General features: G+C 40.3%; 1 protein-coding gene across 5 annotated transcripts in view; it reads left to right on the top strand.

The window, feature by feature from the left end:
- Nucleotides 1–18,854, top strand: part of EPB41L4A (erythrocyte membrane protein band 4.1 like 4A) — a 106,560-nt gene that overhangs the window by 36,257 nt on the left and 51,449 nt on the right. For all 5 annotated transcript variants that reach the window (XR_014539786.1, XR_014539787.1, XM_083576838.1 and 2 more), the window contains exons 4-9: nt 5,421–5,472; nt 8,518–8,596; nt 10,506–10,603; nt 12,813–12,933; nt 16,592–16,679; nt 18,530–18,618. Coding sequence is in view for 3 of the 5 variants with exons in the window: in XM_083576838.1 (XP_083432964.1) it covers nt 5,421–5,472; nt 8,518–8,596; nt 10,506–10,603; nt 12,813–12,933; nt 16,592–16,679; nt 18,530–18,618 (527 nt within the window). In the remaining 2 variants the exon portion in view is untranslated. The remainder of the gene's footprint in view (nt 1–5,420; nt 5,473–8,517; nt 8,597–10,505; nt 10,604–12,812; nt 12,934–16,591; nt 16,680–18,529; nt 18,619–18,854) is intronic.

Raw genomic sequence — 18,854 nt, 5'->3', positions numbered from 1 at the left:
GATTACACATACTGTTTGTGCAAGTTTCAGTCTATTGTCTCATTTCCTTCTTTACTTGATATTGATGATTGGAGTAAAGATATCAGGTGGAGTTCAACGTTGCTTTCTTTAAAATGTTCCACTTGTGCAAAAAAATCCAGCTTGCTAAATGAATACGAATATTATTTATTTGTGTAGCTGAAGCACTTACAAAACAAAATACATAAAACAGATTAAAATACATTGCATAATTAAAATAATTGTTAAAGCCAGCATTCTGTCAGATAAGAGCTTGCCCCATGAAGAATTTCACTTAACATTCCCACAAACCTTTCTCCTTAAAATTGCCACACCAAAGGCGTAAAAGGCTACTTTTCCAGAGCTGCTGGGAAACCTGTCTCCTAATAAAAATTTAATGAAATGCCCAATCAAACTCTCAACTGGGAGATACAAATCTTTGAACAATGCTGTTCTTAAGTCCTTATAGATTGGGCAAACTGGTAAGTAGTGGGGGTGAATCTTTAGGCACATGGGCAAATGCATTAGGAATTGGGCAATAGTGTCCTTCAACTGTGGCTTGCTAAATAGAACACTCCCCCTCTCCTTCCTTCTCTGTTCTGGGGGTTCTCTTGACACCCCCAGAGCCACTAGGGTAGGAGATGGGGAGAAGCTCCATTGAGCAACTGAAAGTCCTTGTGCAAGACTTCCACTAAACATACAAGTACTTTATCATACATTCAGATGAATTACATATTTTAATGAACAAAACAAAGACAAACCTTAATTATGTACGTTTGACTGAAATATTGTTTTTTTAAAAATAAGATGTCCAGCAATGTGAAGTATTACATTAAGAATACATAAGCCATAATCAAGCAGAGATTCCTGACATTCTCTAATGATTTTTTAATATAACTTTTTAATGGAGTTTTGTATGCCTGCTGTTTCTTTCTTTCTTTTTTTAAAAAACACCCTCTATATTAAATAAGAATAATTACACATTTTATTTGTGTTTTAATAGATATTCCTCATTAATATTTCCCAGGCAGACAAGCAGATCTCAGGGTCTTGCTTTTGAGATCCTTCCCTCTGAGACATGTAGCAATAAAGACTAGCTGTCCTTAACAAAACAAAAGGAGCCACGGAATTACACGTTAAGGACTTAGCTGGTATGCAGCCTTTGTTAGCTTAAATGTGACGTCCACCCTATGAAAATGATTGTGAGTGCCTACAAGCAGTGCTTGATGAACGTAATTGAATGATTTTAATGAAACACATAGGCTGGGGTTGGCAATATGATATTACACATGTATAAGGGAGTTGAAGCCTGAATAATTGTATGTGTTTGAACTAGTTTAAACACAGTGCTGTGCAATAGCAGAACAAAGTTGTACTTGTGTGTCATGAAAACCGTAGAGCAGTGTGATGAATCTGTAACAGATAAGCAAGCAGAAGGGACCTGTTGAACAAGCATCTTCTCTGTGGAAGTGGAAAAGTGGGGGGGGGGAATCATGTCTGAGAGGCTGAGTGTCTGTAACAGAAGCATTTGATGATTGACACCATCCATGAAAATGGATAATTTTCAACCTAGCTAATGGCTTCTGACAAACAAGTTCAGAGTGCTTGACCTTAATTTGACTCGGTACACAGCAACAGAATGTTAACAGTGCCATGCCCACTTAAAACTTAAGTACAGTCATACATCACTGGAATTTCAGATTATGTGGCTTTTTATTTTTGGAACAATTTAAAGCACACTGCTCTTGACCGCAGCTTAAAAAATTGGCTTTGCCAATTTTGTAGAGTGCTGATCATTAGATGTTAAGATGCAGCACCCCTTACCCGTGTACTTGTTTTACTCTTTTATTATTATTTTTAAAATAATATTTATTAAAGTTTTAAAGGTTACAGAAAGAAAAAATAAAAAACACCATTTTAAACAAAAACAATACAACACATCACAATAAGGAAAAAAAGAAAGAAAAAAAGGATGAAAAAAGAAAAAAGAAAAAACAGAAAAATAAAATCCATTAAAAAAGAAACAAAAAAATACAGTGAATCTTCCCATAACTTATCTTTCATTAGCTTATTTCCTTGACCTCCTCACACCTCCCTTTTTTGTATTCTAGTTCGATTATCTGTTTCAGCAAATCCTTTCCATCTTTTCAGATTTTTGTCCTGTAATTTATCTTAATATAATGTAACTTTACTTTCCCTCCTTTCACCAATTAACAGCCAGTTTTTCCCAAATCCTTTATAACATTTCTGCTAAAGCCACATAACATCATTCCAACATCCTTCTAACATTCATTAATTTTACAATGTTTATGTAAATAGTCTTTAAATTTCTTCCAATCTTCCTCCACCGACTCTTCTCCCTGGTCTCGGATTCTACCAGTCATTTCCGCCAGTTCCATGTAGTCCATCACCTTCATCTGCCATTCTTCCCGGGTGGGTAGATCTTGTGTCTTCCAGTACTTTGCAATAAGTATTCTTGCTGCTGTTGTGGCATACATAAAGAAAGTTCTATCCTTCTTTGGCACCAATTGGCCGACCATGCCCAGGAGAAAGGCCTCTGGTTTCTTCAGAAAGGTATATTTAAATACCCTTTTCATTTCATTATAGATCATCTCCCAGAAAGTCTTAATCCTTGGGCATGTCCACCAAAGGTGAAAGAATGTGCCTTCAGTCTCTTTACATTTCCAGCATTTATTATCGGGCAAATGGTAGATTTTTGCAAGCTTGACTGGTGTCATGTACCACCTGTAGATCATTTTCATTATATTCTCTCTTAAGGCATTGCATGCCGTAAACTTCATACCTGTGGTCCATAACTGTTCCCAGTCAGCCATCATAATATTATGTCCAACATCTTGTGCCCATTTAATCATGACAGATTTCACTGTTTCATCCTGAGTATTCCATTTCAACAGCAAGTTATACATTCTTGACAAGTTCTTAATTTTAGGATCTAGCAGTTCTGTTTCCAATTTTGATTTTTCCACCTGGAAGCCAATTTTTTTGTCCAAGTTATATGCCTCCATTATCTGGTAATAATGAAGCCAGTCTCGCACTCTATTTTTTAATTTTTCAAAACTCTGCAGTTTTAATCTGTCTCCCTCTTGTTCCAAAATTTCCCAATATTTCGGCCATTTGGCCTCCATATTGAGCTTTTTCTGAGGCTTCGCTTCCATTGGTGACCTTGTTTTACTCTTTTAAATTAAATCCCAAAGTCTTTGTGAAATTGAGCGGACTTGGGTTTAGAAAGCTATCATACATAGCTGATGCCTTCTGTGAAATTCTGACTAAAGAGCTTGACATCTCTGGTAGGAGGCTTAAAGGAACATATTGGGTATTTTTTGCAGATTTGTTGTTGCATGGGGGGGGGGGAATAGAAGAACTATTTCACAGAGACAAGGGAGCCTCCCTCTGGAGAGATGCCATTTCCTGTGACCAGGAAAAATTACATGCCCTGCGACAGGGTGAGCTCCAGTTGTTCGGTCCCAGCTCCTGCCCACCTAGCAGTTTGAAAATACATCAAGTGCAAGTAGATAAATAGATACCGCTCCGTCGGGAAGGTAAACGGCATTCCATGCACTGCTCTGGTTTGCCAGAAGCGGCTTAGTCATGCTGGCCACATGATCCGGAAGCTGTCTGAGGACAAACGCCAGCTCCCTCGGCCTATAGAGCGGGATGAGCGCGCAGCCCGAGAGTCGTCTGTGACTGGTCCTAACGGTCAGGGGTACCTTTACCTTTAGGGTAATGTAGTAGCAGCGAGTTAGTGGCTTTTCTTGTCTATGGCTCCTTTCTTATGAATGAGATGTTTGACAGATGGATCAGGTAGCTCTGTAGCTTTCTGCCTGTAGTTTTGACTTCCCCCCAGGGAATCTCCCACATTAAATTTCTGCTGTAGTTAAGTGACATCCTATTTCCATTCCAAAACCATTAGTGTGGCGTGTGCCCCTTCCTTCCTTCCCTTCTCTCTCTGTTACCAAGGGCAAATGCCCACTTTAACAAATCTGTGCCATAAGTACCAAGCCTGCAGCAACTCATAAATATTACACAGTGTCATGACTTTTTGCAGCTGACGTGCTGGCAAATAGTGTATTTTGGTAAGCCTGGGCGTTGTAATTGTAGGACATGTTCTTTCATGTTTCTGGTTGTGATAGAGCCCTATAGTGATTTGGCAATTAGATTATTAACGTTAAAAAGGCCTGAAACAAAATGCATATCCACGTACTCATAAACGGTATGCTTGGATCCTGCACCTTGATGCTTATTGCTGTAAGGGGCTGAAGCACCTGCTATGAGTTTCCAGGTTGTTCAAAATCTGTTTTTAACAGCCTCTACCTGGAGATTATATCTCTTCTACTGAATTCAGTTTTTCAGTTTGAAGCGAAGGATGAATTGTGATTTGCCCTTTCTTACATTATAATGATCTGTTAACAGTGCCTTGTTCATTTAGTACAATGTCCAAGATTGATTTGCCACATAATTATTTTGAAAAAATAAGTAACAGCAGTGCTTTTTTGTTATCCTTATGAAGATAATCATGACTGCCATTGAGGTGTATAGAGAAGCTTTTGGCTTTCACACACACACAAAAAGATGCTGAAGGAATAATAATGTAAAAGCAGATATAATGTTAGTTTGTAATTTTAACTTTTCTTCTTTGGAAAACTTTGCAGATGTTAGATGCTTACAAAGCACATTCTTTTTTGTTTCTGTGTATATCTAGGACAGAAGAGAAAAGTAGGCTCAGTTTTCATTCCATGGTTAAAGCATAGTTAGTGGTATACAAAGAACAAAGAAATGGCTTCTGATTTGCTCCCTGACAGCAGGACATGCAATTCTGGATTTTGTATCATGTAGGAAACAGGTTTTGTGGTTTGTTTCAGGGTGCAAGCAAGATACTTTTTGCATAACCATATAGAAAGCTGGTGTATGCTGTCTTCAATTATTCTAGGATAACATTAGCTTATTCTTTTCAGGGCAAGGTAACACCTTTGTTTTAAAGTCTCTTTATATAACCATATGTATTTATAATAGTTCGCTATAACTGTTCTTCTTCGCATGCCTCCTTGACGAGAGGTCTGGAGGGTGGCAACACACGAGAAGGCCTTTTCTGCAGTGGCTTCTCACTTGTGGAATACTTCCCCCAGGGAGGCTCACCTGGCTCCTCATTTACATATCTTTAGGCGCCAGGCAATAACATTCCTCTTCTCCCATGCCTTTGGCTAATGGAACAATCTGTGGCTTTTTAAACTCTTTCTCTGTGTGCGGGAGGGGAATTTTGTTTTTGTTTGCTGCAATGTTATATATTTTTGTGTTTTTATATTGTAAATTGCTCTGTGATTTTTCAGATGAAGGGCAGTATAGAAATTTAAACAATAAAAAAAATGAAATAACACAATGACTGGTTTCTATTGCTTTTTTCACAGTACTGGTTGGATCCTGCAAAGACCCTTACAGAACATAAGGAACTCATAAACAGTATGTATATGCAATTGGTTAATCATAAACTGTTTCGTGATGGAGAGGCATAGAAAATACTGCATCTGCAAAGCTAACAGTGTTGACTGCAGATGTCTGATAGTCCCTTGACGTTGATCCATGTTGCTATATGTGGCTATCTCAAAACTGTATAGTGTATAGGCTGCTAAATACTTGCTTCTTCTCTTTCCAATCTCACATATATTTATTTGTTCAAACTGTTCCTTACAATGCCAGAACTCTTCATTTATCAACTACATTGTTTCTGTATAAACAAGGCTTGCATTTGATTTGAATTCTTAAACTTGCCTATTGAAGCAAACATCTAGAAGCCTGAGCAGTAACTTTGGAAATGCAACCTGCAGGTTTGCAGAAAAACCTGTCAGGTAGATTATCACAATAGGGCTTGAAAAGGCATTGCAGGATAACTGTGATGGAGAAGCTAGGAGTTTGGCAAACAAAGAGATTCGGGTTAAAATAGGAAAGTTTGCCTGTTTTATAACCGTTATGTGAGGGATCCAAGCAAAAATTCACTTAGTGCTCTTATTAATGTGGAATTTGTTGAAATGTTTATTCTACTTAGTTATTTAGGGTTTGGGGGAGGGGGGAAATGTGTCAGATTGAAGGATATTGAGTCATAAGGTAGTAGAAATCAGTCAGAAATCAGATGACTGCAGATATCACAAGAACTGTGAAGTCTGTCAAGCCAACCCTAACCCACACTTGGGAACCTCCCTCTTGTGGTCAGTGGCAGATCCAATGATACATGACCACTAGGTGTTCATACACGGAGTTGTTTTGAATGACTCCCCAGCTGCTCACCTGAGTGCAATCCTGTCCAACACTGGTTGCATCCCTGCCCGGGAGCACTACTGTCTTGATTTGATTAAGTTTTTCAGTTTCATTTTGTTAGCTAGTGTCTCTGAAAATTTTTACATATCACTTGGGAAAACAGGCGAAGCAGCAAAGATCATGACTGTCGAAGCAATGATTCTTCAACATCAACTTCGTTGGACTGGTCATGGTTGTGTGGATGCCTGATTATTGTCTTCCAAAGCAACTACTCTATTCCGAACTTTAAAATGGAAAGTGTAATGCTGGTGGCCAACGAAAGAGGTCTAAAGACTCTCAAGGCAAATCTACAAAAACGTAGTATAAACATCAACAATTGGGAAACACTGGCCTGCAAGTGCTCCAATTGGAGAACAGCCTTTACCAAAGGCGTCATGGACTTCGAAGATGCTCGAACTCAGGATGAAAGGGAGAAACGAGGAATGCATGTTTGGCAAACCCTCACCGTGATCAACTACTGCCTGGAAAACCATGTCCCCACTGTGGAAGGATGTGTGGATCCAGAATTGGCCTCCATAGTCACTTACGGACTAACTGTTAAGACCGTGCTCATGGAAGACAATCTTACATGGCTACGAGTGATCACCAAAGAAGAAGAAGAAGCTATTGTTGAGTGGAACTTCTTCATATTTACAGGACCATTCTCTTTCTGTGAAAATGGAGGAGGAATTTCTCATCCATTCTAGGATTTTTTTTGTCTTTTTCCTTTTGGTGGGGTAGGGTTGACTGACTTTACAGTTCAGGTGGTTCAGAGTATTTTTCCCGGGGGTTCCCTACACTCACACTTTAAAATAATCTTTGCTTGCCACAACTAGGCTTGCCATATGTCAGGATAATTCCTGAAATGTCCTGGTTTTCGGGTGTAATTTTTTTCCAAATTGACAATATGTCAAGGGAAACCCAGATGACAGAGGAAAAAGCTCCAAAAGCTTAAAAAAACCTTTTTTTTTTGGGGGGGGGGAGTTTTCTGAAGAAAGCTCAACTATTTGGGTTTGTTCCCCAAAAAAGTTCGACAATTTTGGTGGTTACTTTAAAAAAGCTCAATAACCGTGCGGGTATCAGGAATTTTACTTTTTGCAATATGGAAACCCTAAGAAATCACTTTCCCCCCTCCATACTAACTCTTGTGATCTCTGCAGTCACCTGACTTCAGGCCATGTTACAGTTCCTGGTAGGGGTGCCAACCTGAATAAAATATTGTGAGGACCCAGGTAAGCCCCACCCCGCATAATTGATCACACAACGCAGTGCACACACACCATTTGAATGGGAATGCCCATCAACTTTGCAGGGACCTGGCCCCCTCAAATATTATATTGTGAGGGCTGAAGCTGGTTAATGTTATGTGTATGGTGACTTTGCACAGAAATACCAATGTGGTCGAAATCAAGTTAGGAAGTAGAAGATAGAAGATAAAATAAGGCTACAGAGAAGCTCATCAATTGCTGATTGCATCTGGCATAGCTTCTCATAAATTTTTGCCACTCCCTGGCAGATGAAGGTGATGGACTATATGAGCCTGGCAGAGATGACGAGCAGAATCCGAGACCAGGGAAGAGAAGCGGCGGAAGAAGAATGGAAAAAGTTTAAGGACTATTTAAAGAAATATTATAAAATTGGAGACAGTTAGAATGATGTTGGACTAAAATAAATGGTTACTATTAGTAATGATTATGACAAAGAGAATAAGGGTGATTAGCATAAATTTATAATAAAATAAGGTAAGATTTCGCTGAAAAACTGTAAGAATTTGGAATACAGAAACGGGAAGTAAGAGGAGGTCGAGGAAGAAAGGTTTAGAAATTGGGTTATGAAGTGGTACGTGTTTTTTGTTTTATTATTGTTGAATGTTTGTTTATGTATGTCTTGTTTCTGTTATATAAAAAATTGTTTAATAAAAATATCTTAAAAAAAAAAATAAATAAATTTTTGTCACTCCCTCCAAATCTTTGGAGTGATTCATTTTCATTCCTCCCATTTTTGTGTGGCCTGCATGGAATAGGAAAATGTGATGGCTACTTTGGCATTGTCACATATCCAAGGTTAAAATCAAGTGCATACTTTCTCCAATAAGGTCTGCTGAAATTAATGGAATTGACTTCTAAGTAACTATGTTTAGGATTGCAGGGTGTGCTTTAAAACACACACACACACACACACACACACACAATTAAATGTTCTTATTTTTTATAGCTGGTCCACCCTACACACTGTACTTTGGTGTTAAATTCTACGCAGAAGATCCATGCAAATTAAAAGAAGAAATCACAAGGTATTGTATGAATAACCTTTAACCATTAGCAATAAGAGCAGGTGCTTTTAAAATATCTAGTAAAATAACTATATAAGCTCATCAAGGAACTGTTCCTTTTTAAAAGAGAGACAGAGAGATGGAGAACAACTTGAGACTCTAATTTTCTTGCTATAAATCCTTGTTGGAAAATGATGTTTAACTCTCACTGGTGTTGGAGGGATGGAGTTAAATTCAAAATTCAGCTTATTCATGTCCCTTTTCTTTGCTTATGTTTGTGTTCGAAGTTCTGCCCTGATTGCGGAAGTGTTTTTTCTTTTGTCTTGTTTGAGTAGTTATCAGCTTTTTATTTTGCCGTTATGGATCTACTTCTACAGAGAGTTTGTTGTTCCCCCATAGCTTTTGTTTTTATTCTAACATATATGATAATCAGTTGCTGATTGTATTGCATTTTAAGTGGCCCTATTCAACATGCAACCTTCGCCCTGATAGTGAATGCAGTCTGCATACTAATACGCTTTTTTTTAGTGCGTAAAAGCATGTTGCATTGGAGACAGCACATCATATCCAATAATTCAGTAATGTGTGCATGTATTCCTAAGTAATATATATCTGTAGGCTTACAGCCTCACCGGCCCCCTATTCCAGGTAATTGGGGAAATAGAAGACTATAAACACATTGATGAGCATGCAGTTTATAAGGTTATATACAGGAGATAATTTCAGTACAGTGGTACCTCAGGTTACAGACACTTCAGATTACAGACTCTGCTAACCCAGAAATAGTACTTCAGGTTAAGAACTTTGCTTCAGGATGAGAACAGAAATCATGCGGCTGCAGCGCAGCAACAGCGGGAGGCCCCATTAGCTAAAGTGGTACCTCAGGTTAAGAATAGTTTCAGGTTATGAATGGACCCCCAGAATGAATTAAGTTCTTAACCTGAGGTACCACTGTAGTGTAGTAACTGCCTTTAAACCCCCCCCCCACTAACCCTGGTAAAAGTAGTTTGATAACTGTACAGATGTTTTATCTAGTCCAGACCTGCAGTTCAGATCCTGCTGAACCATAGCTCCTGAGCATTGGCCATGCTGACTGGGGCTGATCGGAGCTTGAGTCCAGCAACATCTGGTGGGCTTCATGCTCCCCATCCATCCTTGGTACATATTGGTAAATGGCTTGAGGTGTGTCTGTTTTCCCAAGTATCTAGTCACCATGTGTCAGTAAGCCAGATAACCAGCATTTCTGGTTTAGTTCATTTATTCGTAAGTGAAATGCTTTGTTAAAAAGGAAAAAGCGATGGATTATACATTGTTCAAAGAAAAGTGATATATATATATATATATATATATATATATATATATATGGGTTGGTATCCATTGTTAGTCATACTCGGAGCAGACTCGTCGAAATTAATGGGCATGACTAACTTAGGTTAATTAATTTCATTGGGTCTGCTCTGCCTAGATCTTGGTTGGATACAACTCAATGAAAACATTATGGAACAGTAAGGCATTGTGCAAATTCCCAGCATCCTTATGGAACCACTGTTGCCAGGATTCTTTTAAAGAAGCTGTGATAGCCAAGTTGTTTATCAGATTGATCTAGAACACCAGATGTAGCCCAAGGCTGCTAGTTGTAGTGCCAGCTTCCGCTTCTTAGCTTTGTCATCATAAGTTCACAGCGGTGCATTCGTGGCATGTGTCATGCTTTGTCACAGTTTACATGCTGGGCAAGCTTTTCCATTTTTACATTTGATTTGAGATATTCAAAGGAAACAAAACTTAATATCCAGTTTGTTGCGTTTGCTGCTTGTCCCCTCCCAAGCTAACCTGGCAATATTCCTTTTAAATAAAACTGCAACGGCAATATATTCGTATGTTAGGATCCTTATACTTGTATAGTTACTTCTATTTTCTGTCTTTGTTTTAGGTATCAGTTTTTTTTACAGGTGAAGCAAGATGTCTTGCAAGGCCGCTTGCCTTGCCCTGTCAACATTGCTGCTCAGCTGGGAGCATATGCAATACAGGGTATGTGCTTTGTACTGCGTTTCCCTTCATAAATACTAGATTTTGTTTAGGTTTGGTCATATTTAGAAACCTGAATTACAGTGAACTTGAATGCTGAGGGTTATATATTGATTCTATCTCAGTATTCCAGTGGACCAGCCATGTTAGTCTGTTGCAGCAAACAATCACACATAATTTTGATTAGGTAAAGCTTTGTTGTGGTTAGGTTTTTGAGGACCGGAGTTCCTTTTTTCTTGATAACCCCCTCTATTTTATGGTCTCTAGGGCATAAAAGATTATGCCACAACAAATCTGCTAGCCTTTACAGGTGCCCTAGGACTCTGGTTTCCCGCCCCACCCCCCAAATGCAGAGCCAATTTGCATGTAGTTTAAATTCGTGCAAATTCAGGTACTGTGGACTGTCCCTCATAAATAGATGACAGGAAAATTGTGAAAAGCTTTATGGTACTTGATTGCGTGGCAGTTCCTGCCCCCTCCCACAGATGGAATGAGTAAAGACACCGGACACCAGAATTAAGGTTAAATGGCCGAAAAATGGCCACAACTTTATTGATTACAGGTAAGAGCGGTATTGGCTTTAGGCATTGGCCCTATCAGACTAACCGGTATAACCGGGAAGGGTTAAGCACCAACAGGGGGAGCCCCCGAGATGCACATCCCTAGGCGCTCCCCGAGGGGTTACCGCTCGGGAGCGCGCTTTAGGCCCTAGCCTCCATAGGTTTTGGACGAGGCGACACCCCCCCGGAGTCCTTTAACGAACTACCCTTCATGATTTTGGGGGAGGTGATGGCGCTCCCCCCCCCCAACTCATTTGCATAACAATACCCCTGCCAATGCCTAACCGCCAAAACCAAAGGTGTTGTGATGTTTTGCTACGAGGTAGGCGAAAAAACCAAGTGGCTTTCAAAATACAGCCAATTAGACAAATGGAAAAACTCCTACCAGGCCTCTTGCGGCGACCAGCCGAAGCCCATAGCAAAGTCCAAGAGCAAACCTAAAGGGTGGGTGGGTGGGAAACCGCAGCTGCTAAAAGGAAAGAAAAGGGGCGAGCCAGGGCTGCCCCGACCTTAAATGGCCCCTCGTGAGCCCGCCCCCACTGCTAGTCGATTGGCTGGCGCAGTAAGTGATGAATATTGATGAGCCAGGGAATTCCCGAGTCCCGCGGGGTTGCAGCCAGCCCCGTGAGAATGTAGACAGGGGCGTGAGCCTGCAACCACCCCCCCTTATGTCGGGAGTGGCTTTGTACTGTGACAGCATAATATTGCCAGGGCTGATTTTGGGGGGTTTGAAGGATGTTACAAGTCATTACATAGATTAGGATAGGTTTACATTTTGAGTCATTTTATTCTTATAGCTTGTGGAATTCCACGATACAAAAAACCATGCTAAATAGTTGAAAGCTGAGAGAGATCACTAAGATCCAATCTTTCCCACTCTTGCATCTTCATTCTAGAGCTTAGTGCTTTATTCCTAGAAAAGTAAGTGCTGGTACTCACCATGAAGCTGTTACAGTAAGCGCCACACTTATTAACAGCTATAAAAGAGGTACCGGTACTACATACCCTTGAGTAAAGGTAAAGGTAAAGGGACCCCTGACCATTAGGTCCAGTCGTGGCCGACTCTGGGGTTGCGGCACTCATCTCGCTTTATTGGCCAAGGGAGCTGGCGTACAGCTTCCGGGTCATGTGGCCAGCATGACTAAGCCACTTCTGGCGAACCAGAGCAGCACACAGAAACGCCGTTTACCTTCCCGCCAGAGTGGTACCTATTTATCTACTTGCACTTTGACGTGCTTTCGAACTGCTAGGTTGGCAGGAGCAGGGACTGAGCAACGGGAGCTCACCCCATCGCAGGAATTCGAACCGCCGACCTTCTGATCGGCAAGTCCTAGGCTCTGTGGTTTAACCCACAGCGCCAACCGTGTCCGTTTAGTACGCCACGGAAAAAAGCACTGCTAGAGCTCCAGTTTTAAATGGGAGTGTCCACATCTCCTCTTCTTTTTCATGGGGTTACAGTGATCACACTTTGATGCTTATGAGGGCTGAGGGAGACACTGAATATCATAAATCAGGTTCACAAATACAAAATACTATTACTAGGAATTAAGCAGGAAAATATATTTAACAACCAGCAAAGTAGGAAAATAAAATAAAATTGTGTAAAATATGTCAGAAAGTGAATACATATTTTAAATTTATTTTAAATACAGCTGAACTTGGAGACTATGATCCATACAAGCATATTGCGGGTTATGTTTCGGAATACCGCTTTGTTCCAGACCAGAAAGAAGAACTAGAAGATGCTGTAGAACGGATACACAAAACCCTAATGTAAGAAATCAGGTTATAAACTAACGTTGCTTGGGAAATAAAACTGTACAAGGAAAAGGGTGTTAAAGAAGCAGTTCTTTTGTGAGTCGAACTATTGACTGTTGTTTTAAATCTGCTTTCTTATGAGCTGTTTTTCTCTGCAATGGTCATAAATATAACCAATGCATTTAATTCCGGCATCTTGTCTCCTTTGTACATTACCACGTGTCTTCAAATATCTTAAGGACTGTCGTATGGAAGAGGGAATAGTCTTGCTTTCTCCTGCTCTGGAGGGTAGGACTCAAACCAATGGCTTCAAGCTTACAAGAAAGGAGATTCCGAATAAACATACAGAAAAACTTTCTGACAGTAGGAGCTGTACAACGTGGAACTGTCTCCCTCGGGAGGTTGTAGACTCTCCTTCCTTGGAGGTTTTTAAGCAGAGGTTGGCCATCTGTCATGGATGTTTTAGCTGAGATTCTTGCATTGCAGGGGGTTGGACTAGATGACCCTTGGGTCCCTTCCAACACTATGATTCTATGTCTTCAGCTTACAACCGTAGGCACTATTACACCAATTCATGGAGGACAATGTTATCAATGGCTATTGGTCATGATGGCTCTGTTCTGCTTCCCCTGTTGGAGGTATTATACTTCTGAACGCTAGTTGCTGGGAATTCAGGTGGGCAGAGTGCTGTTGCGTTCATGTCTAGCATGTAGGCTTTCCATAGGCATCTGGTTAGCCACTGTGAGACTGGGATTCCAGGCTAGATGAGCCACTGACTTTTATCCAGTAGGCTAATCTTTTAGAGCTGGACCATAAAGAAGGCTGATCGCCGAAGAATTGATGCTTTTGAATAATGGTGCTGGAGGAGACTCTTGAGAGTTCCATGGACTGCAAGAAGATCAAACCTATCCATTCTGAAGGAAATCAGCCCTGAGTGCTCACTGGAAGGACAGATCCTGAAGCTGAGGCTCCAATACTTTGGCCACCTCATGAGACGAGAAGATCCCTGGAAAAGACCCTGATGTTGAGAAAGATGGAGGGCACAAGGAGAAGGGGACGGCAGAGGACGAGATGGTTGGATAGTGTTCTTGAAGCTACCAGCATGAGTTTGACTAAACTGCGGGAGGCAGTGGAAGACAGGAGTGCCTGGCGTGCTCTGGTCCATGGGGTCACGAAGAGTCAGACACGACTAAACGACTAAACAACAAACAACAAAAATCTTACCTACTTACATCATGGTGTAGAAGGCAGGAGAATCTTAAAGTTATATAGATGCAGAAGTACAGGAAGAAAAATATGGCAGAAAGAAAAAAGAGACATCAGCAAGAGAATTAACTTATGAAAGGTTGTCAGTGTTTATAATTTATAAGATTTATCAGCTCATCCGTCAGCAATAGCTGTTTCGTAAAATCTTGCATGTCTTAATCAAAAAGGTGAGAGACGGAAAAACATATTTGAGCGATGAGTCAGGTGGTTAAGTTATGGAATGTGGAGCCAAATGAATAGAGAGATAAGGCCTCCTTGATAAGATGATTGCAGAACTGAATGCCAAAATGTGTAGAAGCTGAAAAACGCTGAGATGTCTGTTGATTAGGAGGGATGGGTGATGGGCAGAATTTGTGAGCTGGAAAACCAGATTTTAAAGAATTTATTCATATATAAGAATGGAAAAATAAGGTGAACTATCTGGTGAGATGTGCAAAACTATGCAAAAACATGCGATTCTATAAAAACACTGGCATTACATTGTGTTGAAACATACTGCGAATACAGATGCTATTTATAAAGGTTAACGGAAAAATGTAACCTTATTTTGACAAGTTATTTTGAAATCTTACCCTCTTCCCCCTCCAAAACAAGAATTAAATTGAACTAGGATTTTAAGCCTGTTAGCTTCCTGGGTCTTTTCACTCTTGGAATTGGAATGCATTAAATGCTGTGGGGACCCAGTTCCTGAAATTAGGATGTTGTTCTCCTGATAAGTAAGGATCACTAGGAACTCATGTATGAGTGTAATATAAGATGAGTAATTTAAAAAACCTAACACAAAGCAGAATTTTTTTTTTTTACTAATAATGGAAAGTGAGGCTAATTTTGGACAATATTGTGAGGATATCTGTTTAAGTAACCCACCTGATATTCATAAATTACTGTGCACTGTGGGGTGCAGCAAGTTGCAGTGGTCATTTAGGGGCTTATCTGCCCCAGCTGACTTGTTGCAGCAGTTTGGGTTGAAGGCAAGCTGGAAAAACTGTATTGGCCCGAATATAAAGCCACGCCGTTAAAATTGGAGGGGGGAAATGAAAAAAAAAGAAAAAAAATACCTGAATGTAAGCCACTCCCTTCCTCACTGCTCCTGGCTGCATTGGGGGGGGGGGGGAGCCGCGCTTTGTTGTCAGCGGCCTTTCCCCTTCCTCACTCTCTCCCTTCCCGGCCTTGGGGGAGAGGATGGAGAACTATGTGCGGGGCAGGTGCTATTTGCCCCGCAGTCTTGGCCATAAGGTCGCGAATATAAGCTGTGCTTTAAGTTTTCATGGTTGGATTTGGGGGAAAAGTGTGGCTTATACTGTGGTACCTCTGGTTATGTACTTAATCCATTCCGGAGGTCTGTACTTAACCTGAAACTGTTCTTAACCTGAAGCACCACTTTAGCTAGTGGGGCCTCCTGCTGCCGCTGCACCGCCAGAGCATGATTTCTGTTCTCATCCTGAAGCAAAGTTCTTAACCCGAGGTACTATTTCTGGGTTAGCGGAGTCTGTAACCTGAAGCATATGTAACCTGAGGTACCACTGTATTTGGGCCAATACGATATATAACAGATTTGCTTAATAAAAAAGCCAGGGGAGGGAAGGAGAGGAAGTAGAGGGTAGGGGGCAGGGGATAGTGGCAAGGAATGTTTTCAGTCACATTTACCAAAAGAGGCGCCAGAACTCACCATGAATGCCTCTCTTTGTTCTCTTATAATGGCAATGGCACCCACCTGAGAGGTGCTGAAACTGAGTTCTGGTGAGTTCTGGCTGGAAAAAAAAATCCCTGGATCTGATGGTTCTTAGAGAATCTTAATATGTGTGCTGCAGCACTTATTCAGGATCCTTCCAGATTTTATTTACAATTAAGTGGTATAAAAATTTCTGCTAAATAAACGGGACTTCACAATTTGGTGTCATCTTCGGCCTGTAATATATCTGGTTAAAACACGTCTCTGGATAATTGTATTCTCACAAACAGTATTAAATCTTCACTCTAAGTGAAATATTTTGCTATAAGACTTAGTAGCAGAATACTTAAGGGAGATTGAATCTCCCTGGAAAGCCCTTACCTGCAGCAAGCATACAAATACGCCTCAGAAAGAGTCAGTTCATGCCCTGGTTCATATGTTGTTTGTGGCATCCATGCAAATGATATAACTGTGAGGCAGACTTCACACAAATGCTCAGAGATGCTGGTGCATAGCTTCTCTTCATCAAAGGGGAAAAGGGGAACATTTTGCTAAGGGTGTATATATGTGTGTGTGTGTGTGTGTGTGTGTGTGTGTGTGTGTGTGGCTCATATGTTACATCATCTGCTTGTTCAAGGGGATATGTACGAAACGGCTATGTCAGTATTTCGGCAAGCATAACTTTTAAAATAATTTTTCTGTACTTTATAAAATATATTTTATTATATTAAACAGGGGGCAAGTTCCGGCTGAGGTAGAACTGAATTACTTAGGAGTGGCAAAAACACTTGAAATGTATGGAGTTGATCTTCATCCTGTTTATGTAAGTAGCATTTTTGATGTATTTTGTATATTTTATGCTGTGAACCACCCTGATATATTTGGATGAAGGGCACTATACAAATTTAAAATGAATGAATGAATGAATGACTGTCTTGCCAGAGTGGTGCATGCTCTGGTTATCTCTTGCTTGGACTACTGCAATACACTCTACATGGGGCTACCTTTGAAGGTGACCTGGAAACTACAACTAATCCAGAATGTGGCAGCTAGACTGGTGACTGGGAGTGACTGCTGAGACCATATAACACTGGTTCTGAAAGACCTGCATTGGCTCCCAGTACGTTTCCAAGTACAATTCAAAGAGTTGGTGCTGACCTTTAAAGCCCTAAATGGCCTTGGCCCAGTATACCTGAAGGAGCTTCTCCACCCCCATTGTTTAGCCCAGACACTGAGGTCCAGCTCTGAGGGCCTTCTGGCAGTTGCCTCACTGCAAGAAGTGAAGCTACAGGGAACCTGGCAGAAAGCCTTCTCGGTAGTGGCGCCTGCACTGTGGAATGCCCTCCCATCAGATATCAAGGAAATAATCAACTATCTGACTTTTAGAAGACTTCTGAATGTAGCCCTGTTTAGCAAAGTTTTTAATGTTTTATGTTTTATCACATGATGATGATGATGATGATGATGTTGGGAGCTGCCCAGAATGGCTGGGGAATTATTATTATTATTATTATTATTATTATTATTATTATTATTATTATTATTATTGTGAAACTGTTGACAGTTGCCCCAGGCAATTACTGTAATGTCTTGCCAGCGTTGGAGCTTAAATCAGAGGTAGCTAACCTTTGGCCCTACAGATGTCTTTGGACTTCAGACACTGTCAGCCCCAGCCAGCATCTCTGGTGGGCAGGAATGATGGGAACTGTACTTCAGCAACATCTAGAGAGCTGCAATTCAGCAGCCCTTGGCTTAAATGAATACATGCAGCTCTTCAGATTGTAAAGATTGAACCTGCCACTGAAGTTAATGTAGTTGCCTTGATACACACAGACACAAAATTGTATGTACATCTTTTGCTTTGAATAGCAGACTTCGGTGCCATATCACAAGCTGCTGTTTTTGTTTCAAAAGGAGTTTGCCCTACAATGAGAGCTCCTTTTGGCACATGGGCTTGGCTATGCAGTTCTTTGGGTCCTCAACAATGTCAACAATTTATTTATTTGTTTCATAAAACGTATATATTTGCTTGATTGTAGAAAAATCCTCAAAACAATTGCCCTTAAAAGGCTAGGGAAAACTGGCACCACAGAATGGAAAACACTAATTATTCTATTTCATAATCCCATGCTCTTCTTTTTTTAAAAAAAGTGGAGTCTAAATCCATTGGAACACATACTTAGGAGAACCATGGATTAAGGAGTCTTTCTATGAAAGAAAGTGGTTGCATTTCCATATAAAAGGCAATTAACTATGCTGGAAGAATAATATGGGTTACAAATCTAAGGGATTTATTCTAAGTGTTGTTATAAGATAAAAAGGGTTTCATTACAAAGAATGTGTTCGGGCAGGAAATATGAAAGCAACACCGAGAATCTGAGTAAGGCCCTTAAAAAGTTCAAAGTAACGAGACATAATAGATAATTAGTAGCTCAGAGCTACAGAAGTTTTGTTAATATTAACGCTGAAAGTTCCTTCAATATGCAGGACATAGAAAAAGTATCTTCAGTGTCATACTGCATTGTATGTCCTTTCCTAACCACCACATTACATCAGCTTAAGGAACGTTCATTGTGCCTATTTTCACAGTGGCTCCAGTTCATCTTTTAGACAGGAAGCTCTCTGTAAATGTATGTGTGTGTTTATGTGTATAATGTTAAAACTGTTTTGCAGGGTGAAAACAAATCAGAGTACTTCCTAGGGTTGACCCCTGTAGGAGTGGTTGTCTACAAGAATAAAAAGCAAGTTGGGAAGTATTTTTGGTAAGTATTATCTATCTTGTAGCCCCCTTTTAGAAAAAAAAGATTACCAAAGATTGCATGGCGTATTTCCATTTATAAATGTTTTCTACATAGAGCAGTTTCGTATATTTCAAACTGGAAACATGGAGACAATGGGTTGGGTCCACCCTGTCTTTGGTGGAGCTCTGCTAACTGGGTGCTCTTGCAGGGTGAAGAAGTATTTTTGTCAATTCCTCTATTCCTCCTTTAATAGCATA

This window comes from Podarcis filfolensis (genome assembly GCF_964270895.1).
Source record: "Podarcis filfolensis genome assembly, chromosome: 11".
NCBI lineage: Eukaryota > Metazoa > Chordata > Lepidosauria > Squamata > Lacertidae > Podarcis > Podarcis filfolensis.
The sequence above is the reverse complement of the archived record's forward strand: the minus strand, read 5'-3'. Positions and strand labels throughout refer to the sequence as shown.